Raw genomic sequence first — 27,351 nt, forward strand, 5'->3', positions numbered from 1 at the left:
CTGATAAAAGAAATTAAAGATGATACAAACAGATGGAGAGATATACCATGCTCTTGGATTGGAAGAATCAACATTGTGAAAATGACTCTACTACCCAAAGCAATCTACAGATTCAATGCAATCCCTACCAAACTACCACTGGCATTTTTCACAGAACTAGAACAAAAAATTTCACAATTTGTATGGAAACACAAAAGACCCCGAATAGTCAAAGCAATCTTGAGAACGAAAAATGGAGCTGGGGGAATCAGGCTCCCTGACTTCAGACTATACTACAAAGCTACAGTAATTAACACAGTATGGTACTGATACAAAAACAGAAACATAGATCAATGGAACAGGATAGAAAGCCCAGAGATAAACCCACACACATATGGTCACCTTATCTTTGATAAAGGAGGCAAGCATATACAATGGAGAAAAGACAGCCTCTTCAATAAGTGGTGCTGGGAAAACTGGAGAGGTACATGTAAAAGAATTAAATTAGAACACTCCCTGACACCATACACAAAAATAAACTCAAAATGGATTAAAGACCTAAATGTAAGGCCAGACACTATCAAACTCTTAGAGGAAAACATAGGCAGAACACTCTATGACATAAATCACAGCAAGATCCTTTTTGACCCACCTCCTAGAGAAATGTAAAAGTATGAAATTAGAACACTCCCTAACACCATACACAAAAATAAACTCACAGTGGATTAAAGACCTAAATGTAAGGCCAGACACTATCAAACTCTTAGAGGAAAACATAGGCAGAACACTCTATGACATAAATCACAGCAAGATCCTTTTTGACCCACCTCCTAGAGAAATGGAAATAAAAACAAAAATAAACAAATGGGACCTAATGAAACTTAAAAGCTTTTGCACAGCAAAGGAAACCATAAATAAGATGAAAAGACAACCCTCAGAATGGGAGAAAATATTTGCAAATGAAGCAACTGACAAAGGATTAATCTCCAAAATTTACAAGCAGCTCATGCAGCTCAATAACAAAAAAACAAACAACCCAATCCAAAAATGGGCAGAAGACCTAAATAGACATTTCTCCAAAGAAGATATACAGATTGCCAACAAACACATGGAAGAATGCTCAACATCATTAATTATTAGAGAAATGCAAATCAAAACTACCATGAGATATCATCTCACACCGGTCAGAATGGCCATCATCAAAAAATCTAGAAACAATAAATGCTGGAGAGGGTGTGGAGAAAAGGGAACACTCTTGCACTCTTGGTGGGAATGTAAATTGATACAGCCACTATGGAGAACAGTATGGAGGTTCCTTAAAAAACTAAAAATAGAACTACCATACGACCCAGCAATCCCACTACTGGGCATATACCCTGAGAAAACCATAATTCAAAAAGAGTCATGTACCAAAATGTTCATTGCAGCTCTATTTACAATAGCCAGGACATGGAAGCAACCTAAGTGCCCATCATTGGATGAATGGATAAAGAAGATGTGGCACATATATACAATGGAATATTACTCAGCCATAAAAAGAAACGAAATGGAGGTATTTGTAGTGAGGTGGATGGAGTTAGAGTCTGTCATACAGAGTGAAGTAAGTCAGAAAGAGAAAAACAAATACAGTATGTTAACACATATACATGGAATCTAAGGAAAAAAAAAAAAGGTCATGAAGAACCTAGTGGCAAGACGGGAATAAAGACACAGACCTAATAGAGAATGGACTTGAGGATATGGGGAGGGGGAAGGGTAAGATGTGACAAAGTGAGAGAGTGGCATGGACATATATACACTACCAAACGTAAAATAGATAGCTAGTGGGAAGCAGCCGCATAGCACAGGGAGGTCAGCTCTGCGCTTTGCGATCACCTAGAGGGGTGGGATAGGGAGGGTGGGAGGGAGGGAGATGTAAGAGGGAAGAGATATGGGAACATATGTATATGTATAACTGATTCACTTTGTTATAAAGCAGAAACTAACACACCATTGTAAAGCAATTATTCTCCAATAAAGATGTTAAAAAAAAAAAAAAAGATTGACAAGCCACATGAGCCAGCTTATCCCCACAAGGGAGAGTCAGCAGACATGATACACAGAGAGATATGCCTGCCAAGCATTGAAAATAATTAAACTGTGTAAGAGACAATAAAACAAATACACTTAGATTGATTAAAGAGAATATGGAAGGACTGTGAACCACAGCAATAAGGCAACACATCATGGAAAAAGGATGGGTGACTTTGCAAAATACATATTTAACTTCTAGAGATGAAAAATATAGTCACTGAAAGTAGAAAGTAAGTAGATAAATATAAGAACAGATGATAATGGGACATAATAGAAGTTAAGGACGCAACAGAGAAGCTGAAGAAAAACAAAAGCTGGTTCTTTCCTTCGAAAACACTGATAAATTAGACAAACCTCTGACAAAAATGATTAAGAAAAAAGACACACAGAAACCACTTCACAATTACTAGAAACAGGTAGAACACTTTTATCACATGCTTGGATTGGCGAGTGAGTAACTGATTGGGAAAACCATGAAACACATCTGAAGACTCTGATGGATGTGGCCAGGGTCAGAAGTTACCTTTCAGCCCTTTACCAGAGCACCAGCTTTTTCTTAAAGAAGTTTTATCATGAGATAATTGTAGATTCACGTGCAGTCGTAAGAAATAACTTAGAGAGGCCCCGTATACCCTTCAGTCAGTTTTCCCCAACTTACCATCTCACCTAACTATCACACAGCATCATAATCAGGAAATTGACATGAACACATTCCACTGAACTTACTTGGATTGCACCAGTTTTACGTGCACCTGTGTGTGTGTGTTCACAGCTGCATGTAATTTAATCACAGGTGTAGATTCCTGTGACCACCACAGCCAAGATGCAGAAGTACTTCCAGCCCAAGGATCCCTCATGTAACAAAACACTGGCCTTTGAGTTTCTCTCTTGTCTCTAGGCTGAGGGCTGGTTCCTGGACTCTGGGTGACTGTAGCAATAATGAAAAAAGTGTCTCTCAGTGAAACCCTGTGGTCTACTAGAGCCCCATAAACTGGGCCCCATCTTTCCCGAGGCTCCTCTAATCCGGGGGTCCGCAGGGCGGCCATGTGTGGCCACGCATGCTGTGCACTGCTTGATTTTAGAGAGTGCCATTCATGTTATGGCCTTGCTTTTGTGACTCATGCCCTTTTAGTCAGAAGCCATAGCCTGTACTTGTTTAAGTGACCAGTTGTTCGGATCGTTATTTTTATTTTAGGTAAATCATAATGTGGAAAGTTTCATGCATGTGGTCTCCAGGGGAAGGAATAAGTGAATTATTAGTCTGTGGACTTCGTGACCTAAGAGCTGAGCCAGGGTTAGGAAGGGAGACCTCTGTTCAGAGTCTCTTCTGTGGGTCAGGAGTGAATTGGACCCTCATGAGGGGTTTTGCGTGTGTGTGTGTGTGTGTGTGTGTGTGTGTGTGTGTGTGTGTGTGTGTGTGTGTGTGTGTGTGTGTGTGTGTGTGTGTGTGTGTGTGTGTGTGTGTGTGTGCGCGCGCGCGCGCGCGCACGCACCCAATGCTCAGCAAGCACATGAGTTTTCCCTCACCTCTGCTGCAGCCAGAGGTAAATGGTTTTTTATCTGTTTTATAAAATAGACTTCTAGGTATGATTGTGCTTGAAGAAAGGATTTCACTGTTAAAAAAAAGACTTTGAAAGTCTTTTTTTTTTTTTTCCGTTTTGTCACAATTTCATGAAAACAAGACAGCAAAAGTGCTGATACCAGGGTTCACAGCATAGGTTTTATAAACTTAATTCAAACAAAAATGAAGATCACGTGGCGAGCGAGAAGCAACAGACCTGTAGCAACAAGAGGATGCTTTTTGGTCTTAACTGCTCAGTGATCAAACTAGGAAATGAGAGAACAAAGCTGCGGGGTATGTACGGGATCTTGGAAATACACTGCTGAACCACAAAGGAGAAGGGGTATAATGCCGGACTTTTAAAATGTTTCAGCTCACCAGAAACACAAACTCTTTCTTGTAACGTCTAAGTCCAGTGTTTAATTACTGCATAGCCACCATCCACTTGCACTTCTGTTTGAAGCAACGGACTATCTGAACTTTGATGAGTAGAAAAATACCTTGTAAATAGGCAGTGATACATGTGCCTGAAGAATTTTGTAAACAGATGATAAAGTATGGTACAAATTTTGGCTGGTAAGGAATGGCTTCCTGGGGATTATATTACTTATCAGATGAGAATGAAGTATATTAAGAAGAAAATGTGAGTTTACTCAACGTTGGAAAGATTATTATCATTGTGAAGTTATTTAATACTATTAGTAGAAAAGTCTGTATATGGCTGTTCATGTTAGTATAGATAGGATATTCCAAAGAACGTAGAGGAACATGTCCTGCTTAGTAAGTTACTTGAAGCAGAAATAATAAAGAAAAGTAAATTGTATGGTTTTGATATTCTTGCAAGCAGGAAAGAGAGGGATTCTAGGGTGGCTTTTGAGAGAGGTTTGTACAGGGGGGATGACAGATTGTGTGGGGAAGGGTGGGTTTCTGTCAGACTGAAGGTTACAGCTGAAGGTTACAGTTGTGACTCCAGCTCGGGCAGGGCATGATCTGGAATTTCTCCCTGGCTCCAGAGTTGTGCTCACACTAAAAACAACCAGCCCAGCATTTTGTGTTGTGTGTGTATCACTGCACTCGGAGACCCACATCCTCATAGGAAGGTGCGTGATGGAAGGGAAAAAAAAGTAAATAATGCCTCACATTGAAAACATTTCCTCTCTCTCATTTGTCAAAATCATAATAAGACAAAGGTAGGCAAAATAGTTGCAGAGTAATACTTAGCTAAACTAGAAAAACTCAATTTTGTCAGGTTTTACAGTCTTCAGCCTGACAGGTGACTTTGTCTTTTGTTGATGTATACGAAAGAGAAAATGAAATGCTAAACTTGTCTGGGAGAGGGAGAGGAAATTGAAATGTGCAACAGCTGTTTGAAACGCGTTTGCCATTATCCTGGATGGAGAGAAGCCTGCTTTCTTCATTTCAAACTATGCCCTGGATACTTAAGCAGAGTATGTGGATATAATAAGCTACAAAGACAACAGAACATTAATAGAGTGGAAACAACACAGTTTTGGAGTTATAAGACTTGAGTTTTCATCCTGGTTTTGCCACTAAATTGTCTTGCACAATTACTTTCACCTTCTGGATCTTAACTTTAAAATTACGGAGTTGAATTAGACCACTCCTTCTCAACTTTTAATATACACGCTAGAGATAGTTTAAAATGCATATTCTAATTCAGTGAGTCTGGAATGTGATCCGAGAGTCTGCATTTGTAACAAGCTCCCAGGTGACGGTCATGCTGCAGGTCCACGGACCTGCGCTTTGAGTAGTAAGATTAGATGGTCTTTAAGGGAGCTTCCAGTTAAGAAATACAATTTGTTCATTAATGGTCCTGGAGTTACTCAATAAAGCAAGCACTGTCCTTTCTGCTTTTAGTGAATGAATGAGGTAGTACACCTTAGTACTGCTCGAAACCAACCAAACAAAAACATTCAAGCAACCAACGCTGCTGGCCTTTACTCTGGGAAGGACAGATACCTAACTCTCTCATAAGAACTGATAAAGCTGTGTGTGCACATCAAGGGTTAGCCTGGCAGACCCTCAGCTGTTGAACTATAGAAGTTGACTGAAATGACAACCTACTTTGTTTTACGTAGTGGATCCCAAACCATTGGGCTATACAAGAGTCACTCAGGGAACATGTTAAATATAGATTTCTTCCCCAGATCTAAGGACTTAGTAGCTTTAGTTTGGGGCCAGTCATGTTTGGGAACTACTGTTACAACCATTTAATGGGGGTCAGGGCAGTGACTGGGGGCCAGAAAGGGGAATTTTGACTCAATTCCTGATCGAAACATAGTAAAGAAGATCAATCCTACAAGCATGCTGCTCACCAACTTCTCCAGAATTCCAGTGGCTTCTCATGGTAATAAAGGTGTGCAGGTCATAAGGGAATCATTGTTATAGAGAAACTGCCTCTGAATAGTAGCACTTGTGGGATGTCAATGCTTTGAGGACCCCTGAAAGTTGCAATGAGAGGTCTTAACTACAGTTCCTATTCTTTTTTGGTTACAGAAATGCATCAGAGGAACCAAGGTTAAATCCTGGCTCTACTACTTATTAACCAAAAAGCCTTTGGTAAATTCTTATAACATATCACATATTAAGCCATGTATTAATTATCTATCACTACCTAACAAACCACCCCCCAAATCAGCAACTTAAAATAACAAACATTTACTATCTCACAGTTTCTGTAGGTCGGAAATCTGAGTGCAGCTTTCATGGGTACCCCTAGCTCTAGGTCTTGCATGAATCTGCACTCACGCTGTCAGATGTGACTATGGTTGCATGTGAAGACTCATCTAGGGGGAAGACTCTGATTCCAAGTTCACTCATGTGGTCGCTAGCAAACTAGTTTTCTCATGGGTTACTGGAGTAACCACGCCCAGTGGGTCTCCCCATAGGGCAACTCATAACATGGTAGCTGGCTTCCCATGGAGCAAGCAAATGAAAAAGAGAGAGAAAGCGAGCAGCCCAGATGGAAGCCCCAGACTTTTTATAACCTAATCTTGAAAGTGACACCTCAATACTTTGTTACATTCTATTCCTTATATGCCAGTCAGTAGATCCAGCCTGCATTCAAAGGAAGGGATAATACAAGGATGTGTGAAAGCAGGCAGGAATCATCAGGGGTATGTCAGAGGCTGCCAATTACAAACCCCAATGTCACCCCACAATGCTTTTGTGAGAGCCCAAAGAAATAATGTCAATAAAAGAGCATTTATATACGTTACAGCAACATACACATATGGGTATACATATTATAATAATTTATCCCAAGGGGTCCAATCAAAACCCTCCAGCTACTTTTATTTAGCCTTCATTAGCACTCAGTTAATGAAAGTCCTTTAATTCATGAAAGGTTCTAAACTACCCTCTCTACACTTTTCCAAAGATTTTTCCAATACCTGATACTTCAAGGGAAATAAATGATTTAATTTTCCTTACAACATGAATTGCCACTGACAACAGTCTTTAATCGCTAAAGAGTTAACAGTGCACTTTGAATTGCGTTACGCAGATAAAACATTCATTCCCTAAGTAAATGAATTAGCCACATAATTGACAGTCGATTCCAGTAATAAAACACTAATTAAGTGATTCTGCTAAGTAAAAAGTGCAATGTGATGAATTTGCTAAACAATGGTCTAACTAATAAATTTTCATGCTAAATAAATGACTTAGAATGGTGACTAAATGCTCACCATGTTTAGGGTCAGTTTAAAAAGCAACGGTGCTTTTAGAAAACAATGACAGAAGTGATCAATGACAGAAGTGATCGTGCCAGCTAACACCCTTAACAACATTACACTGGGTTCCTTGCCAAGCAGGGACCTAGTAAATATGTCTGAATGGTGCGGATGTACTAGATTGGGGAGTGGGGGAGGGCAGGGAAATCACCATGGTCATAGCATGAGTGACTAGCTTAAAAGAGAACTTGGAGGGATTTCCCTGGTGGCACAGTGGTTAAGAATCCGCCTGCCACTGCAGGGGACACGGGTTCGAGCTCTGGTCTGGGAAGATCCCACGTGCCATGGAGCAACTAAGCCCGTGCGCCACAACTACTGAGCCTGCGCTCTAGAGCCCACAAGCCACAACTACTGAGCCCGCATGCCACAACTACTGAAGCCCACATGCCTAGAGCCCGTGCTCCACAACAAGAGAAGCCACTGCAATGAGAAGCCCGCACATCACCACAAAGAGTAGCCTCCGCTCGCTGCAACTAGAGAAAGCCCGTGCACAGCAACGAAGACCCAACGCAGCCAAAAATAAATAAATAAATTTATTTTAAAAAAAAAAAGAGAGACAGAGAGAGAACTTGGGAAGTCCAGTATAGCCAGACTGGAGTCACAGCAGAACTGAGTAATGGGCAAGTGGAGGAAGGCTTCAATGCCAGACCTTACTGGGCTAAGGAAGGTCGGAATCAGCACCAAAGAGAAACATGGAAAGCAGTGACTTCATAGGTACAAGGGTCTTTGTTATCCTTTGGAAGCATCTTGGGTTAACCTATTTACTATGGTGCCTTCTGAAAGGATGTGGATTGAGAGAAGTCCATGCTTCTTGTGGGCTCTACTGGTTTGGACTTCCAAGTTCTGTCCAACAAAGAACAGTGTAGACTGCTCATCATGAAAACCTTGCTCTCTGGACCCCTGCAGCTAGAGCAGAGTCTTGCTTTTCCTTGAAAACATCAGGCACACTCTTGCCTTGGTTGCCTCGAACAGGGACACTCTTGACATTTTATCTTTTTCAAGTCTTCGGTCAAATTTCATCTTCTGTAAAACTGCAATGCTCCCCCACTTATAACTCCAAATACCACTTATCTTGTTCCATTTTTTCCATAGCACTTATCATTTTCTATAATGCCATATAATTTACTTATCTTTTTATTGTCCATTGTGTATTTTCTGTCTCTCTCTTTCCACTCCCTGCCACCACTAGTATGTAAGCTTTATGAGGACAGGGAATTTTCCTGGCTTTATTCACTTGATGTAGCAGGAGAGCTAACACATGTCTAGCACATAGCAGGTGCTCAACAAACATTGTTGAGTGAATGAATGGCAGGAGAGTACTCATTATGTTCTAATCACTGAAGAGAGTAGTGCAATCTGGGATTTGAAGACATCAGCATCAAAGTATGCCATCTCCCCAATGGCCTCACAAGTGTCTACATATCTCACATTATTTGGGAGGGAGTACATTATAGTAGTCAGATCATATGCAAGGTAAATATTAGGTTTAAATCCCTGCTATAACTCTTACTAGCTATGTGACCTTGAACAAGTTACTTAATATCTCTGAACCTCAGTCTCTACACTTGTGAAAGAAGCCCGATGCCACTAATAACTGTCACTTCAAAAGTTGTAAGGATTAAAGGATATAGCATATCACAACATCCTGCACAGCCCCTGGTACATAGTTAGGGCTAAATCAAGGTTAGTTTCTTCTACTTTCCCCTTTAAAGACAATGAGGTATATTCCTTAAACGTAAGAGTAAGTTGACTTTTCAGATTTTCCCAAATATTGGGAATATCCACAAGTGAATAAAGTTGGAGAAGGGTAAACAGTGACTGGGGTGCGAGGGGGAGAAGGAAAAAATTGTTAGAAGCATAGAGCTCTCTGGAGGAGACAGGGGAGGTCACAAGGGTAGGGGCACCAGGAGCCACAAAGCAGTTCTGAAGAGTGTTCCTTCTGTGTTCCAGTCCTGCACTGAATGATGGAGACCAAGGATGCCATTATTGGCCATGAGGTCTTTAGAATTAATGATGAGGACAAAGATATTAGGATTAGGACTTCCCAAGAAAAGGAGTTGCAAAGAGTACCTCATCTACCTCTCCCAGACTAGTGCAATGGTCTCCTCCTGGTCTCCCCACCTCCACCATGGGATCAAAACCTAAGAGTAACCTTAGTCATCTTCACGACTGCAGGACCACGTTTTTCACGCAGTCCACAAGAATAGTCGGTTGAATACAGAATAGTTAAAAGTGAATTATTGTGAATCCATCTTGATCACAAAATTAACATAATGGTTCATTCAACAAATACTCATCAAGCATCTGTCAAATACCAAGCACCTAACGCTAGTCTCTAGGGACACAGTGATAGTCAAAACAGAAGTGGTCTCTGCACTCTGGAGCTTACAGTCTGTAAAGAAGGCAGACAGTAACCAAAAAACTGTTAAATAAATATTTGAATACATAATACTTGTGAAAGAAGGGACTAGAAAAAAATGGTCACTGTTTATATTAGAGATCAGGAAGTCCTCAAAAGATGACAGAGAATCATAGATCTGAAGGATTAATAAGGGTAAACAATGAATGACAGAAAGGAAGAATGTTCTAGGAAGAGGGAAGGGAATTGTGGAAGCCATGATGTTTGAAAATACTTAGTGTTTTCCAAGAATAGAAGGAAAGTCAATATGACTGAACTATACTGAGAAATCCAGAGAGTGGTTAGAGATGAGACCAAAGATGTAGACAGGAATCAGATCATTCTGAGTCTTACAGGCCATGAGATGCATCCTAACTTCACTCTGAGGGCAATGGGGAGCCGGTGACAGGTTTTCAGATGGACGATGGCATGGTAAGACTTGCATTTTTAAATTGCAGAACAGGCTTGGCAAATAGCTCTTTTATAAGTAAAGCATAACAATGACATTGAATTATTAGGTAAACCTCTGCTGATGGATCAATTTGCAAGGAGAGTGATGGGACAGTAAAAGAAGGGTTATTAATAAGAGTGGGGACCAGATTTACAAGTGCATGTATTTGCTAGGGCACAGCTGGCTGAACACTCAGTGGAGGACCACATGGGTCTTCACTGTAGCAGAAACAGAAGTGACTCTGCTGCTTTGGAGTGACTCTCTTACTTTCTGAGCCTCTGTCACATCTGTAGATCAGAGGGAATTTCATCCAACCTATATCAAAGACCCTGAAGATGAAAGGGGTTTTCACCTTGGAAAAACTGAATTGGCCCAATGAGACATTAACTGAATAAGGATACTAATTTCAAAAATCGAATATGTCCAAATATTTTCAGGCATCAAACCATCAAAATATTGACTGATCAAGAAAATAGAGAGCAAGCATGGATATCTAATCAATACTTCTGGACTTAACAGTCCCGAGAATGGAATGTTGTAGAACATCCTCTCTCTATCACCTGCTTCATTACAAACAGTTGGCCACACCAATTTGTTTGTAGTCACTATTAATTCTGTAAGCAGGTATGTGTGGGTGTGGGTGTGGGTGTGGATGCATGTGTAAAAAAGAAGTCCATTGCAGCAGTGTTTTGTGCTAAGTCACTTTCCTTGGATCTGATACATGCAGAAACAATACTTGCTTTTTATTAGTCTTATCAACTCCCACTCCAATACATTCTCCTCACTGTCAGTGGGATGATCTTTCTGGAACTGGACTCAATCCTGCTTCTCCACTTCTTAAAATCTGTGCTAGCTCCTTGCAGAAAACATTATAAATTCCAAACTCTCTAGTTTTTGACAGTCTTTAAGACACAGTCTTTGATCACTTTTCTAGGTTCATCTCCCACCACCTAATCCCATGGAGTTAAAAATCCAAATACTCCAGGGATGTCAAACCACTCATAATTACAAGTCCAAGGGAAAGGACTTCCTGAGAAAGGACTTCCTGAGAAAGGGGTCAGGGTCAGGGTGTCTCAGGCCCTCGGACAGAGACACCAACATCTGTCTCCTGCCCTTCACATTCTCTCTCAAGCTCTAGGGAGAAGATAATTTTATTGATGTCTTTTGGACTCTGTATTTTAGCGAAGACATTCACACTCACAAGGAATTGTACATGAGAGCAAAAGCTCTTTCCAGATTCTGAAGATCTTCAGAGACCTTGCCAAACCATGTGCTAGTAATGGAAGAGTTATCACTGTAACCTAAGTGGAAACTGGAGATTTGGAAAGTATTCCTAATTATTGTTCACTCTAATCAGCCACGTAGACCTCACACCGTGGTGTCCATGTACATGTATTCTCTTCTTTTAGAACAGTGTGGTAGTTTAATCTCCAAGATGACCACCATTAATTCCTTCCCTTCCTGGAGGCATGTGCCATTTCCCCTGTTGAGAGGTGAAGCCTGCTTCTCCACTCTTTCAGGCTTACCTGTGACTGCTTTTAATAATGATATGCAGCAGAAGTAATGCTGGCCAGTTCTCAACCTAGTTTTAAGAGGACTGGCATTCCTCCTGGCTTTCTCAGAACACTCGCTCTGGGGGAAGCCAGCCATCATGTAATAAGTCTGAGTACCACGAGTCTGCCGTGCTACAAAGAAGACTAAGTTAGACACATAGGGAGAGGGGCCAGCCGTCCCCAGATGTTCTAGTCATTTCAACCAAGGGGTCAGACACACAAATAAATGAGCCATTTGGGCATTCCATCCTTAGCAGACGCCACTTGAGGAAGAAATGAGGACCCAGACATATGGCTCTCGGAGAGCCATCCCAATTATTTCCAGCCATTCAAGTCATTCCATCTGAGTCTCCTCATTTTCAAGCAGATACAACCACTATCCCTGCTCACCCCTGCCCCAACTCTTGGCCTACAGAATTGTGAGCAAAATATAATGGTGGTTGTTTTATGCCATTAAGTATTGACGTGGTGTGTCATAACAAAACAAAGACAGCAATAACATGTTTCTCCTTTTCTGCCTTGACAATCTCTGATCACTCATTGTTTAAGATTCAGCTCCGCCCTGACACTTTCCTTGATCATCTTGAAGCAGCCCAAGAAGCCTAATTCCATTTCCTACTGATATTCTACCAACTCATTTTGGCTTCTTCTCATCTAAAAAAACCAACACAGTTCAAACCCCTTCCTTTTTACTTAGTGAGTTTCAATAACCAAAGAAACATGTCAGCTCCCAAGACAAATCATGTGGGGAAACCAGCTCTCCATAACCATATAGATTGGATCCATGTAATTGATGCCCATTGTCTATCAGAACATTCCCAGATAACTGATGTTCTCATGGCTACTTGTGAGGCCATCCAGCCAGTGGAGATTCACAGTCTGTTATATCTGTCTCCTGACTTCACTCTTTTTCTTGTTTCTTCCACTGGCAGAGCCAGATAGCAGCCTATCTGAGTCTTTGCCTATATTTGTGTCTGGTCTGAAGACCACCAGCTGTTATCCTTCCCTTTTCTTATGAATAGAGGAATGATTGTATCACATTACCAGAGCAGCCAACAGTTAACTACTTGAGGATATTTTGAGTAGCAGCTCCCAATTTTGCAGGAACAATGAAAAGGGACTTGTAAAATTCCCCCCAGTGTTGGCAGACTAGAGGTTGGTGACAGGGGTGGAGACATGCTAAGATCTGGATATCAGCTGACTGGCAAAGAAACATTCTTTGATTCCTTTCTCTGCTGCACTCAATTCTGAATGCAGAAAGTGGGTCAACAGTGTATAGTATCAGCTGTACCAGGCTTTCTAAATATTCCTTTTTATTCTGACTTAGTATTGCTATGCCTGAGTCGCATCTATCTACACATCCATCCATTCATCCATCTAGTCAACTAAATAAGAATTTCTGTCCATCTAGTCTGTGCCACACACCATGCTACATGCTGGGGACACAGTAGTAAGCAAACAGAAATGGTCCTCACCTCTTGAATCTTGCCAACTGTCAGAAGAGTTGGACCTTAAATACATTTGGAAGATGAGGTCAGTGCTGAGAGAACAGAATTCTATGATAGCACCTAACAAAGGAATCCAATCTGGCCTGGGGAGAAAGGGGTCAGAAAAGGAAGAAATCCATGAATTGAGATCTAAAGGAGCCAATTAGCGGAAGAGTGTGGGTATAGCCAGTGTTCTAGATGAGGAGTTATAAAACATTTCTGTTAAGGGCCAGAGAGTAAATATTTAGGCTTTGTGGGCTAGATGGTCTCAATAGCAATTACTCAACTCTACTGATAGGAGCACAAAAACAGCTATGTATAGACAAGATGTAAACAAACAAGCATAGCTCTTTTCCAGTAAAGCTTTATTTACAAAAACCAAGAGTGGGCTGGATTTGGCCTGTGGGCTGTAGTTTGTCTACCCTGCTGTAGACAGAGCAATGGCATAGGCAAAGGCCCTGTGGTAGAAGGAGTGTGAAAAAGGTGGAGCACTTAGAGAAGAAGGTAGTGTGGCTGGAGCTCACAGAGAAAGGAACAGTGAAATGTGAGAACTTGGAAGAAATGAGCAGGGCAAGATCTGTATGTAAGATCTGGATGGGGACTTCAGTTTTTATCTTAAGAAAAATCAGAAGCCACAGAATTGTTTTAAGCCAGGGAGATATGAGGCAACATATTTACATTTGCCTTGAATAGATCTCCCTCACTGCTAAGAAGAAAATGAACTAGATAACGACAAGGATGGATATGAGGACTATTTAGGGGCTATGGATCTTACTGAAGTAGGAGATGATGGTAACTTGGACGAGGACGGAGGTATTGAATGTGGATGGGTTCTACACATATTGAAGATGTAGAATAATCAAAACTTGGTATTGAATTAAATGTGGAGGGTAAGGGAAAGGAACATGTCAAGATTACTCCACATTGTATCTCTGCTAAATGTATCTCTGATATCATGTTTAACACATTTCCTCTTGTTTTACTGCCAAGGGATTGAAATTTTACTTTCATTTCCAGCCTTCATATAATTAGGGAGTCAACTCACATGGCTGGTGAAGTGAAAAGTAAATCACCCGAAGACAGATGAATTACACGGTTAATGGGTCAGAATAGCCTCCCTTCACCAGACACCATTCTCCGTGCAGCTTCTACACATACCTCTACTAGATGTATCATGCCATATCACTGTGTCTGTGTTCCCTAAAATATCGTGGGATTTTTGGAAGCAGAACTGCCTTTTTCATGTTTGTGTTACTAACACTTAGCACTGTGGTTGGGGGATCTCCTCACTCGACATCTGTCCACTCTAGAGGTAGGTGCAGGTTAGAGATATAATAGACGTCTGGTGGTGTAGGCAGTTCCTCTCACTCCAGTCAAGAGCATCCTACTGAGTCAGCCTAACTAAACCTCATGACATACTCCAGAAGTATGTAGGAGACCACCTAGAGAATGATGGAGATGGTAGTGCAGGGGACAGAGGGATTTTGCCTGTCCTTGGCACTCTGATCTTCTTCTTCCACTTCCTTGAATTCTGCTTTGCAAAGACGTTCCCTCTCCAAACCTCTACCTCCTGTATTATACCTGCTGTCCACCTCTGTGGGCAATGGGACAACCTACCACCTGGGCAAGAACTTTACGTGGGCTCCTCAACCTCTGTGGTGATGTCAGCACTACGGCTGCTTCACTGAATTTCTAAGGTATATAGATCTGCTCCCAACCACTAATATATAAATCAGACTTCAGACTTCTAAAAATTTCTATTTTGATTCAGAAAGTTATGCTTTGCATACTGAGATCTTATCATAATCCTGGCTGAGTAGGCAACCATGAGGCTACCTAATCCATTAACTCATTCACACATTCCAAGTTCCATCTCAGGGTCTGGGTGGATGACCAGAAAGTCTGCACTTGGACTAGTCATGCAGTCCCTTTCATAGACCCCTGTTTTGCCCTCAGCTTTAACTGACTGCTTTTCTGTAGGCACTTCTAATAGGTAAGTCCTAGTTCAATGCTCTGGTTCTTCCATTAACTTGCTAAGTGATGCCAGGCAACATGTCCCATCTTAATGTGCCTCAGTTTCCTTATTCATGGCAAAGTCTTCAATCACTGTGTACATACAATGTAGCAAACATTTATATCTCCAGGCCAGACTCCTCTGCTGAGCTCCAGGCCCACAAATCCAACAGCCTACTTGACATCTCTTCAGTGACTCAACAGCACTTCAAACCTTATCTGTCTAGATCTGAACCACCCCCCTCTTCTGCTTCAAATCTGGCCTCTTCTTGTGCTCATTATCTCACTTAATGTCATCACTGCCCACTTAGACTGAGAATAAGCAGAAAAGAGAAGATTCTGGACTAAGTCCTGGGATGTTGGAATGGTTAGAAGAAGAACCAAGAAAGAAGCATGAGAAGAAATGGCTGGGGAGGAAGGAGAAAAACCAGGAGAGTAGAAGTCAAGCAAAGAAAGTATTTCAAGGACAGGCTGCTGATAGGGCAATCATATAAACCCAGGTTCAAACCTCAGTCTGGTTTCTTGGTAGCTGTGTGCCCTTGAAAAGTTACTTAAAATCTCTGAACCTCAGTTTCCCTGACCTGCCTCACAAAATTGTTGAGATTATGAAATGAAATGATGCATGTAAAGTGCTTTGTCCAGGAATTACTCACAAAATGTTAGCTGGTAGAATTATTATCTGTGTTTTCAACTTATCAAGGCTGTAGCTTTGAGCTGAGGAAAAAAAAACCTAGTCTCTAAGCTCAGTTTATTCTGCTACCTAGCAACTATATATTTACATTTTCAACATCACTTCTTTATCCTTGATTACTTTAACAAGCACTTCCTAAGTGCCCTGTTGCAATTTCAGGACCACCTGTGAGGTGTATAGAACAATTCTATTTTCTTCTCAAGATGTAGTGGCCTAGCATAAATTGCCAAAAACAAGTTCAGCTTTGTAGCTTTACTGAGGTCTCTTCGAAAGGGTATTGAGGAAGAATGTCTGGGCCAGCTCACAATGAAAGTAAAGGTCTGTAGCTGATAAAATGCTACCCCTACTTATTTATAATGGAAAGCTGAATCTATACAAATCAAAGAGAATATGAGGCCAGGTTCCAACAACATGCAAGGGCACCTGACACTGGGATCACTCTAATTTCCATATAGGTTGCCCCTCCTGCAAAGTGAATTTAAGGAGGCTACAAATGTTAAGTTCCTTCTCGGGCAGGTTCTAGCTACTGTTCCAGACATATCTCTGGCCATATGCTTTCAGGACAAAGCACCCTGTATTTTAAGGCCCCTTCCTCAAGCTCACCATACCCCTTACACCTCCGAGCCTTTGTCCTTTCTATCTGGGACAATCTTTTTCTTGCACTTTCTTCAAATCAAAATCCATTTCCTCACATAGACAGTACTGTCTAACTCACTTAGGCAGAATTAATCACCTGCTGAGCCTCTGATCAGTGCTCCTGGGGCACCACACATGCCTTTTCTCTATGACTTATCGCATTTATTGAAACTAATCCACTTACGAATCTCCTCTTGGAGGACAGTAATAGCCTTGAAGGCAGAGACTATGTCTTATTTATCTTTACAATCCCTACCCTGCTTTAGCATATAGTTGGCAGTCAATGAATATTTAAAGGAACACCTCAGTTATTCCCATAACCAGGGACTTCTCAGGGACTCAGTTCTTCATCTTTAAGATGAGGAAGTTGGATCAGACGGTGTCTAAGGTAATTCTTAGTTTTGATGGTCTACTATGGCTCCTTTTGGGGTCTAATATCCTTCTCTGACACTTATCTTAGTTTAACTCTTTAATGCTTGGGATGGACAATTTGTTTACTTTCTCAAGGCCACTTATATTTCCATTTTGCATTTCCAAGGAATAAGCAATTGCATTCCACTTTGGGTTGCCAGGAACTTAATAAGTGTGTCCTTTAATCTGTCAGCCAAGAGGATGATTGCAAAATATTCAATAATCTCTATAAAATATTCAATAAAACTGGAGGTGGCAAGCTTGTAACATTCAATTCTTCTCCTAGATTCCGTTTAATCCTGGAGCCACCAGAAAATATAACTGTCCCTTCAAACAGAACTTTGTGCATTTTAAAAAATTCCTCTTCATGATGTTCTGTCGAGCTCATGGCTTCACTGTGGGACTCATGACTGCTCTTCCTTGTAAATTTCCACTCCTTCCATTCTGACTCTTGGGTTGTTTGCCATTCAGACAAAAGGACAGAAAGTTCCAGAGAGGGTTGTGAAAGGAGCCCTGGGTTTAGGGACCCTCAGCTATAAACGAGCTTTAGCAGCCTTCAGGTCCAGCATCTCCAGGCAGCCCCTCTTCTTGGTGCATCCACCCTGAGAAAGGGAAAATCAGCCTTTCTCTCTCAGGGTGTCTAACTGTACTATCAGAGACAATTTCACACATAGACGAACTAGGGCTTTGGAGTCTGAGAGTCCTGGGCTTTACTACTAGCCAGCGATTCTCAGACTTGAATGTGCATCAGCATTACCTGGAAGGCTTGTTAAAGACAGTGACTGCTGAGCCCCACCCGCGGAGTTTGGGGTTCAGTAGGTCTGGGGTGGGGCCCAAGAATTTGCTTCCAAAGAGTTCCCAGGTGGTGCTGACGCTGCTGGTCTGGGGACCACACTTGGAGCAAATGACTCAATGTTTGCTGAAATGGAACACTTCAGTTTCCTTTTCTATAAAATGGGAATAATACCATCTATCTTACAGAAGGCAGTATAGTGGAATGATCTTGCCTGTAGGCTTAGGGGTGTCACACAGACCCAGGTTTCAGTTCCAGCTTAAAAATCTGCCATTTCAAACTATGAAGGCTTAGGCAAGTTCCTTAGTATTTAACCCTCAGTTTCCTCACCTGTAAATCATCAGGGATAATCACAACACTTATTTAATCCTCCCAACATACCAATGAGATAAGATAATGCATATAAAACACTCAGCTGGAAATGGGCTCATAATTAATGCTCAATAGATAATAGCTGGTATGATGAATATTAATAATCTAATAACTACTGTAATTCGAGGCCCCAAACTGGGAGGATTAAGTGAGCTCCTTGGCTAACCCAGCTAGAAATCAAAAATCTCTCAGTACACTGGGATAACAGGGTCAAATCTAACAAGAAGACACAGCGCAGATGAAACATAAAGTCTTTACTTGAGACCCTCAAACCCCGAGCTGGAAGCCATGAACTCTGCGTGAGGCAGATACGTGATGGACATTTGGAGGTTAATTCAAACGTGAGCAGTGAGTTCTGAACCCAGGTTTGGAAAAGGGAGTGAGGGTGGTGGCAGTCCCCTGAACTTCCAGTAGTTCGGCCCAGGGTAGACTTGGAAACCACACACTCCATAGACACGGACTAAACGGAGACAGATTCGCCAATCAAGATTTTGAACAGATTGGAAAACAGAAATGTGTACTGAAGAAGGTTGATAGCTGATGTGAGGGCCGCTGAGCCTGAGGGCAGGACCTGCAGGGCACACAGCTGGCTGCAGTCCAATAGCTGGGGGTGAGGCTGGGAGCTGCAGGAAGAGAAAGACTGATTTCATTACCTTCTGGGACACCAGAGGGCAGACAAGGGCCAGCGTCTGGTTGCTGACCAACCCATACTTTGTGTGCAAAATCAGGAACGAATGGATGGAAGTTACAGAGAGCAGATTTCACCTTAAAAGAAGACAGAATCCAGTACCAGAAGAGCTGGAACCAGATATGGCCTTGGAGCTAGAAGATCTTAGATGAATTCCAGGTCCATCATTTGTATATACATACATACATATTTGGGTTGTGCAAAGATGCTCATTGTGGGACCATAGTCTCCCGCACCAGGCTGCAATCTCTCTCTCTTGCTCATCTCTCTCTATATCTATACAGGGCTTGGACCAGCTCAGGAATGCCCGAGGATGGGATGGGACCATCTGGTCTACAGTCCCACTTCCGAAGAAGCTCCTGGTGGGACAATTCTCACAGGTCCTTTCTGGATTACTGGGCAGCTACCTTCCTGCGACAGGCATTTTGGGCCCTGAAGTGGATAGAGGAACCCAGAGGAGGCTCTGTCCTATCAGCTAGCAAGGCTATTCACACTGATCTCCTTTCTTTCCTTCACCCTGCTTTGTGATGGAGAGAAAGCGTAAGGTTGGAGGAAAGACAAGACGCTTGGTTTAGAAAGTAGAACATGGGTCCAAACCTCACTATGTATTCATTACAGGACCTGAGGAAGATCTTTTAATATCTCAGAGCACCAGTTTCCTCTACTGTACAATGGGTTTGCTAACAAACGTACCAACTAGAGAGGGTTACTGTGAGGACAGAGTAAGATGCCAGATTTGAACATGCTTATCACAGAGCCTGGCACGGTGTGGGAATCTGATTGGCTCCATGCCAGTATCCAGCCACAGGCTCCTTGCAGGACACTGTGGTGGTAGCAGCTTCTGCCCACGTGGTAGAAAAGGGGAGGAGCCGTCAGCAGCCTCATACAGTGAGACCAGTGAGTGGTGAGAGCTACATTCCTGGTGCAGGAGAGGGAACATGGATTCTGGAGTCAGATAACCCTATTTTGGCTTCCAATCCCATCCCCACTCTATGTGTGTGGGACTTTGGGCTTATTTACTCCAATTCTCTGAAACTCAGTTTCTTCACTTATGAAATGGGAATAATACCTAATTTATAGGGTTCCTAGGAGGCTTAAGAATGGGATTTATATAAAGCATACAGTCTAGCACATTGTAGATGCCAATAAAAGTGATCTTCCTATTTGGGCTTTTGTTACTAGAAAGCGCAGAGCGAAAGTGGAATTTGAAAGTTGCCAGCCTGCGTATTTAGATTACGTTTTCATATAATGGAGTTATATTTTAAAATAACCTGGTCTTGACCCTCTTATCTTCATTTATGTTTTCCTGATCCTGATTATTTAATTCTCATACAGCTGTTTTACTGTAGGTACTTTTATGGATGTTTTTCTCAATTCTTTGAAGAACTAAGTGGACAAAACCTAACTGATGTCAGGAGAGACAGATCCTTATTATGACTCTGCAAATGCCTGTGTGATTTGCAGCATGGAGTCTCTCTGAACCTCAGTTTCCTCATCTGTAGAATGGGGGTAGTAAGAAACCTACCAGCTCTTTCATGGTGCAGGAATAAGGATCTATGGCTCCAGGTAATTTTGCAAAAGGACTTCTGTAAACTATGAAAAACTTAAAAGTAGGAACATTTATTATTTTTGAGACAATGCCCCGTTTTATTCATTTTTGTAATTACACCCCTCCCCAAACTGTGCTCGGGACTCAGCACAGGGACAGGCACGTACTAAGCACTGTGAAAATGGCCACTAAATCTCACCTCCAAGCCCTCAACGGCGCCTGCTTCTTTATTTAGCAGAGAGCTTGATGGCCCAGCATGTGATGCTCCTTAGAGATAAACTGCCTTCACACACCAGACGTGAAACCATTGAATAGAATGGAAGCAAAAAAATGAAGATGGAGTTTACTAACAGTACCCAATGGGCAAGCGAGTCTGTCAAATGCTATTACATGAAGGGTAGACAGCCAAGCCCCGTATCACAGAATTCAACAGCAATTTGTTTTGAAGCATTTTGATTTGGACTAAAATAAACAAGGAGAGGATGAGACTATGAACAAAAGACATAAAGAAGATTTAAGCAGGAATGTAAAAAGAAAGCAGCAGAAGAAAGACCCAGAAAATGATCCCAGGGAGCAAAAGATCTCAGAAAAAAAATAACAAGCAGGTACACAAGGCAGTAAGATCAAAATCAGATTACTTAATAAAAGTCAGCATTTCTTTAAACTGAAAACAATGCACACTGCTGACGGGCACTCCTTTTTCAAGAATGCCACAGCACTCCAGAGCAACAGCCCGTACCTGACAAAGCCCCCTCACCCCTGCATCCCAGAGGTCACTGGTCCTATACAAAACCGGGAGGCTTGATGGAACGGATGTTGCAGAACTTAGCGGTCACTTGGAATCGAAAACCCAGGAAAACAAACCCACACAGTTGGATGCAAAGGTTGAATTAGGCCAGGGCCCACCTGTTCAATAATGAAATAATTGCTCAGGGCAGGTTTTTCTGTAATCTTTTCCAATGTGACATCTATTCTTGTGCTCTGCCTCTGGCAATGCTTCAACATTTGCAAATAATCTCAGGCTCTCCTAAAGACCCGATGGAGAAGTCAGACAGTCACTTCCCTAATGCCACGAAAATGGATTCAATTTTACATACATCAGGGTGATTGCAGAAGCAATTTCTACATCTCCAGTGTAAGCATTACTTACATTTTTTTCCCCTCAAATCACACCCCAGTGATTCCATAGAGCATTTTAAAAGGTACCTGATGCATTCCAGGGCATTCAAAAGAATCCCCAGAGCATGTTTGTGGCTCTAGCCTGAGGACACCAGATGCATAGATAGAATCCTAAAATATTTACTGATTCAAACAAATGCAAAATTTCTTAATAATTGAGTGTAACATCAATTGAATTTTTTCTGTCTTTTTAAAAGCAATATCATTAAAATGAATGTACATACAATATACATATACACATGTCTGGGTATGCGTGTTATGTCTGTGTGTATGTATATGTGTATATAAATGTAAAACACACATATATCAATCTTGGAAAGATTGTGTCTGGACTTTAAAACATCTGATTAGATTTTATTGGATATGCTGCTTCTTCCTCTCTGGCTGACCAATCTACCCTCAGTCTTGGGCGCTTTTATCTTAAGAGTCTAAGTTTTATTAGCCCATGGGGAAAATGGAGGTGATGTTTCCCCTTGAAATCCAAGAAATTGGTGTTACCCAGGTGTTCATTTGAAATCAGAAAGCTTAAGATCAAATACCTACAATTTTGGGGTCATGATGTTTGTCACGTGTCTTTGACCATATCTCTTTGGCATTCAGAGTCCTCCCAGGACATTTTTACAAAAATGGAAATGGAAAAACAGGTGCACAAGAGCCTGGCCTGGACAGGAAAGGTTTTGGGTGAATAGGTACCACCTGGCCAGCAGTGCCATCAGCTAGACTTGCTAATGAACTTCCTTGCCTCAGGACAAAAGCAGGAGAGTCAGTGACAAGTTAACAGGGCCAGAGGCTTGGGGTGGGGCGGTGCCCAGGACGCGCCTTTATGAACAAACCGAGCCCAGTCCCTTGCTACCCTCTTTCCACCTCTCCTTCCCTCTGTCGGCATCCTCTTTTCCTGGACCCAAGGGAATGTATGAGTCCCAGAAATTCACCTGGGTGGAGAACGGATTAAGAACTGACTTTGTGTTTAGGCAGACTGCAAACTTGCTCTGCTCTCTGAGGAAAAGAGAAGTTAAATATTTACTCATGAAATAATCAGTATGTGCTGTTAGGCTTCGTCTTTAAAAGCCATTTCTCAACCTTAAGAAGTATTCAAACTTAGCATCACCAAGAGTGGGCAAAGTGACAGCACGCGTCTATTGAAATGATGCAAAGGGAAGTACGTACACAACGTGACCTGTGCAGCATTTTTGCCAGAGTGTTTAACCTGAGTGTGATCATGATGAAACAAATCAGACGAATCTGGGCTGTGGAACATTCTGTGGACAACTGGCCTGGACTTTTAAAAGATGTCAGCATCCTGAAAGGAAAATGAAAGGTGGGAGGACTGTTGTAGATAGAAAGGTGATGGGAGACGTGGTGGCCAAATATAAAGTGAGCACCTTGACTGGATCCTGGATCAAAAGATAGTAACAATAAGAGAGAACATTTTAGGGCCATGGGGGAAATTCAGCTATGGACTCTGGTCTATCAGAGATTGAAACAACGTTATATTTCTTGGGTAAAATAATTTCATTGTGGTTATGCTGAAGAGCTCTCCTAGTTCTCAGGAAACACATGCTGAATTCTCTGGAGAGGGAGTGTCATGATGTCTAAAACTTACTGCTAAATGGTTCATAAAATTATATATGTATAATGTATGTATACATATAGTGTGTGTGTGTGTATATAAGAGAGAGAGAGCAAATACTGCAAAATGCAAACAACTGGTGAATCTAGGTAAAGACTACATGAGTATTCATTTTACTATTTTTTCAGTCTCTATAGGTTTAAAACAAAATCTCTCTTTCCCAAGGTAGCACGTCAATATTTGAAAATAGCTGCTGCCTCTTTCAAAGTTCAGCCTTCTTAACGGGGTGCCTATAAGAACCCCCTGCGTGGCTTTTACAAAATCCACATCCTGAGTCCCCACCCCACTCCCCTTGCCCCAGGAGATTCTGATTCAGCAGGTAAGGTGTGGGGCTCAGATATGCGTATTTTGAAAACTGCCTCAGGTAGGTGCTGTGGTACACTTGAGGTTAGGAATCACGGGTCCGAGGTACCCTTGGATCCTAGATCCATCAGGAAGCAGCTGTGTAACTGTGGGAAGGTCAGCCAAACACTGAGCTCTGGATACATCATCTATAAAATGGGAACAGTCATACTAAGCATCTCACAAGGCTGTGGTGCAGACGAAGGTGGTCTGTAAATACTGGTTTCCTTTCTTTCTTCATCCTCTCATAGATCCCCGTCATCCCAAATTGACCTTATCTAAGTGATTTTTACAAAATACGATTTCGTCCCTTTGCCACTGGCACAGTGTAGGGGGAACATTTGTCTCTGCTCATATTCCTTTAGATTTCCTGCTTTCCCCACTTTGGAGCAGAGGCTGGGGAATCTAGCATTTCTACGCAATTCAGAAAAAGAACTGGCTTTCAGAAAGTTAAGAGCAAAAGTCAGCACTCTTGAGTCTGATCCCCAAGATCAGACTAAACTAACCTAGCTTTAGTTTACTAGTCTTGATGTTCTCCTTTGGATGGGGTGAACCCTGAAGTTGTAGCCACTACTATTAGCTTGGGATCCTGTATTAACTCTGCATGAGGACACCGCTGCTCTTGACTAAATGCCACTTGGATCATTAGCTGTGTCTTGAAACTGGCCAAGGCTTGGAAGGCACGGCTTCCAGTTCTGGATAAGTTACTCATCAGCCATGGGACTTTGGAGAAGTCTGAGCCTCAGTTTCATAAGCTGAGAGATGGAGACCGTGATAACGCATAACTCATCTACTTTATGTGCAGCGTTGTTTTGATAACTGTAAGACACTCAGTTCAGCTTGGCATATTTTTCTCCCTAAGGGCATAACCATGCCTTCCTTCTTCTTTTTTTTTACTATTATTAGTTTTAACCTGCCTCTGTGTACACAAGCAGCAGTTAAGATGGCTTGCCCTCATTTCCATCTGCTTTGAGGTTCTGAAATTCTCCTTTTCACCCCAGGATGGGCGGCCCCATGTCTTTGCCAGGGAGCACCTTCATCCTGGACCACCCCAGGGAAGCAGTCAGACACCATGTCCTTTAGCACCTGACACTGTGAGGGGTCAACAGCAGAGGTACCAGGGTCAAGCTGGTACGGACGTCCCCTTCCCCTTAGTTGGCTCAACTTACTGAATCCATTAACGTCCTGTGAGCTAGAGGAGAAGCCTTCGTCGTTGCGGCTGGTGCTGAGCTTGGTGGCGGGTTTGTCGGCCGAGGCCACGGGCCCCATCTCCCTCTGCGCTCCACTCTGTGTCTCCTTCTGCTTCTTGGCCAGCTTCCTTTGGGACATGTGCAAGGGGAAAAAAAATCACAGTCAGATGGTGACAGTTGCATCCAAGCACTGGAAGATCAGACTGTTCTTTTTCCCCACTCATCATCCTCAACCCCCAAACCTGGTCCATTTTCCAGAAACAGAGTCAAGGCAGGTCCTCCAAGGTCAAGGTGGAATAAACCTAAGTCTTCCTGAAACTGTTAAAGGACTCCATTTGTTCAGAAATACGACATTTATCCTGCCTCATCCTCAGCAATGGGTGTGTTCTTTACTTGAGCTTAAAATGGGAAATAATGAGATTTGCACAACGCTTTCCTTACTCTCCCTTGAAAGGGAAGAAGAGGTAGGGGACCTTTCTGTTCCCAGGGCTCTGAATGAGATTCAGAATGGAGTCTGGCCTTTCTCAGGGACTGAGCTCGTGAAATAGCCCACCAAACAAAGGTAGATTGAAGTAGGGGCTGGTGAGGGCAGCAGGTAAGGGTGGAGGTGAGTTAGTCTTATAGCTCAAAAGGATAAAGGTTAAAGCAGAACTTGATGCACAGTTATTCCCACAGTGACCCTCAGAACCAGATGGGCATTTGGAATGATGATGATGACGTCGATGATGGTGATGACGACGAAGTACAGCAGTGATGTTCAAACTCGTGTAAATCAGAATCATTTAGAGAGCTGAAAAAGCACACAGATCCTAGATTCATCCAAGTAGGACAGGCACTAGACCTTTGCCTGGCCACCAAGTTCCCCGGGTGATTCTGACACCAACCACTGGAGGTTGAAACCATCAGCGTTGGCATCAGGCAGACCTGGGTCCATATCCTACCTCCATAGCCTGTGGCTGCATGATACAGGGCAAGTTCCTCAACCTCAGTAAGTTCTGAACTTAACAGGCCAACCTCATAGGGATTAAATGAGGATTAAGTGAGATAATGTGTTCGGAGCACAGTGCCTGACACACAGTGAATGTTTAACACGTGGCAGCTGCTGTTCTTGTTTTTGTATCATCACCACTGGTCCAACAGTCCCGCTGTGGAATCCCATCCTCCCTGGATTATATCAAGTGATGGAGACTTTGGCACCTCACTGGGAGGCTGAAGGTTAAAAAGTTCTTTGTATGGATTTGAAATCTTCTCCCTTTAAATGTCAACTACTGGGTCTCAGATTTATTGTCAGAGATATAAAAATATGACTAACCCCACTTGCATATGACAGTTTTTCAAACATTTCTAAATAAACAACCTGGTCCCTCTGAGTTTACCCAACATTTATGTACCTAAATATAGTAATTTTGTTCCTATGATAGGCAAGGCTATGGGTTGCACATTAAATATCTGGAGGGTAAATTCTTCCAGGTCTCTTGCTCCATTTTTCACAGGACTTGGCTTCCAATCCAATCTTGGTCACTCCTATTTCAACACGGAAAGGACATGTTTCCGTGATGTCCCAGAGAGGTCAAATTCAGCACCACCTAGGAAATATCCAAAGGTGAGCCCATCTGATAATGAAACAGGCAGTTTCAAGAGGTAATGATCCCCCTGTCAGAGGAGGTATTAAATGCAAGGGTAAACCTAGACTTAGCAGTATTTTAGAAGCTTTCATGTAGGATCACTTCTAGTTTGATGGTGTTTTCCTTCACATGGAGTTGCTCTAGCTGTAGACCGCACAGAAGAATGGCAGATGGTACACTCAAGTGAGGGGAGAAAATGTATAAAAGGACTACTGACAAAGTGAGAAGGGTATAAGGGGAACCCAAGGTATAATACAGTGACAGGAGAGCTGTTCATCACCTGTGGGTCCAGAGGGACAAGCAAGAGGAAGCAGCAACCAGAACCCAAAAGGCATTGTGAAGAGGAGGCCACCTGTAGAGAAGCAGTGAACTTCTCCCAAGGGATCCAGCCAGTCCTGAATGACCCCCACAGGGAGGGACCCAGAGGCACAGATTCCCTGACTACATCCTCCCTCCCCCGTCTGACCTCCTAGAGCGGCTCACATTAGCTGAACCCAACTGGAAGCCAAAGGCATGGCATCCATTTAGATCTTGCTCTGTAAGCAGACAGCAGAGTAGAGAAGCGTGGAGAGTGAATCTGGATCCAGGAAGAGAAGAGCTTTTGTCTATTTGAAGACAAATGCAGCCTAAAATGGAATTCCTCTTCTTTTTTGTTTTTGTTTTTGTTTTTGTTTTAAAATTTGCCAGGGGAAAGAAGGGCGCTCAGGAACAGAAGTGCATCTTTTGGTTAAAATGCTTTGGCCACAAACATGCTGCTCCACTAGTGAAACTATTCCAGGCAGACAGAAAAACAACAGGAAATGAAGCATTCGGTCACTTGCGCCTTTTCTCACCATTGGCAGGCAATCGGCCAGCAGGCAGGGGGAACGCAAATGAAAGAAAAACGAGTAATTCTGCTACTGATGACATTTCAAAGTTTTATTCTTCATTTATTATCAAAAAGGAGTGTGTTTCAAAATGTACATGTGGAGCTTC

General features: G+C 42.3%; 1 protein-coding gene across 2 annotated transcripts in view; it reads right to left on the reverse strand.

The window, feature by feature from the left end:
* Positions 1-27,351, reverse strand: part of PTPRT (protein tyrosine phosphatase receptor type T) — an 803,133-nt gene that overhangs the window by 95,736 nt on the left and 680,046 nt on the right. For both annotated transcript variants that reach the window (XM_057529518.1, XM_057529519.1), the window contains exon 16: positions 24,731-24,879. In XM_057529518.1, the coding sequence (XP_057385501.1) occupies positions 24,731-24,879 (149 nt within the window). The remainder of the gene's footprint in view (positions 1-24,730; positions 24,880-27,351) is intronic.

The sequence above is a fragment of the Balaenoptera acutorostrata genome, chromosome 15 (assembly GCF_949987535.1).
Source record: "Balaenoptera acutorostrata chromosome 15, mBalAcu1.1, whole genome shotgun sequence".
NCBI classification, from domain to species: domain Eukaryota; kingdom Metazoa; phylum Chordata; class Mammalia; order Artiodactyla; family Balaenopteridae; genus Balaenoptera; species Balaenoptera acutorostrata.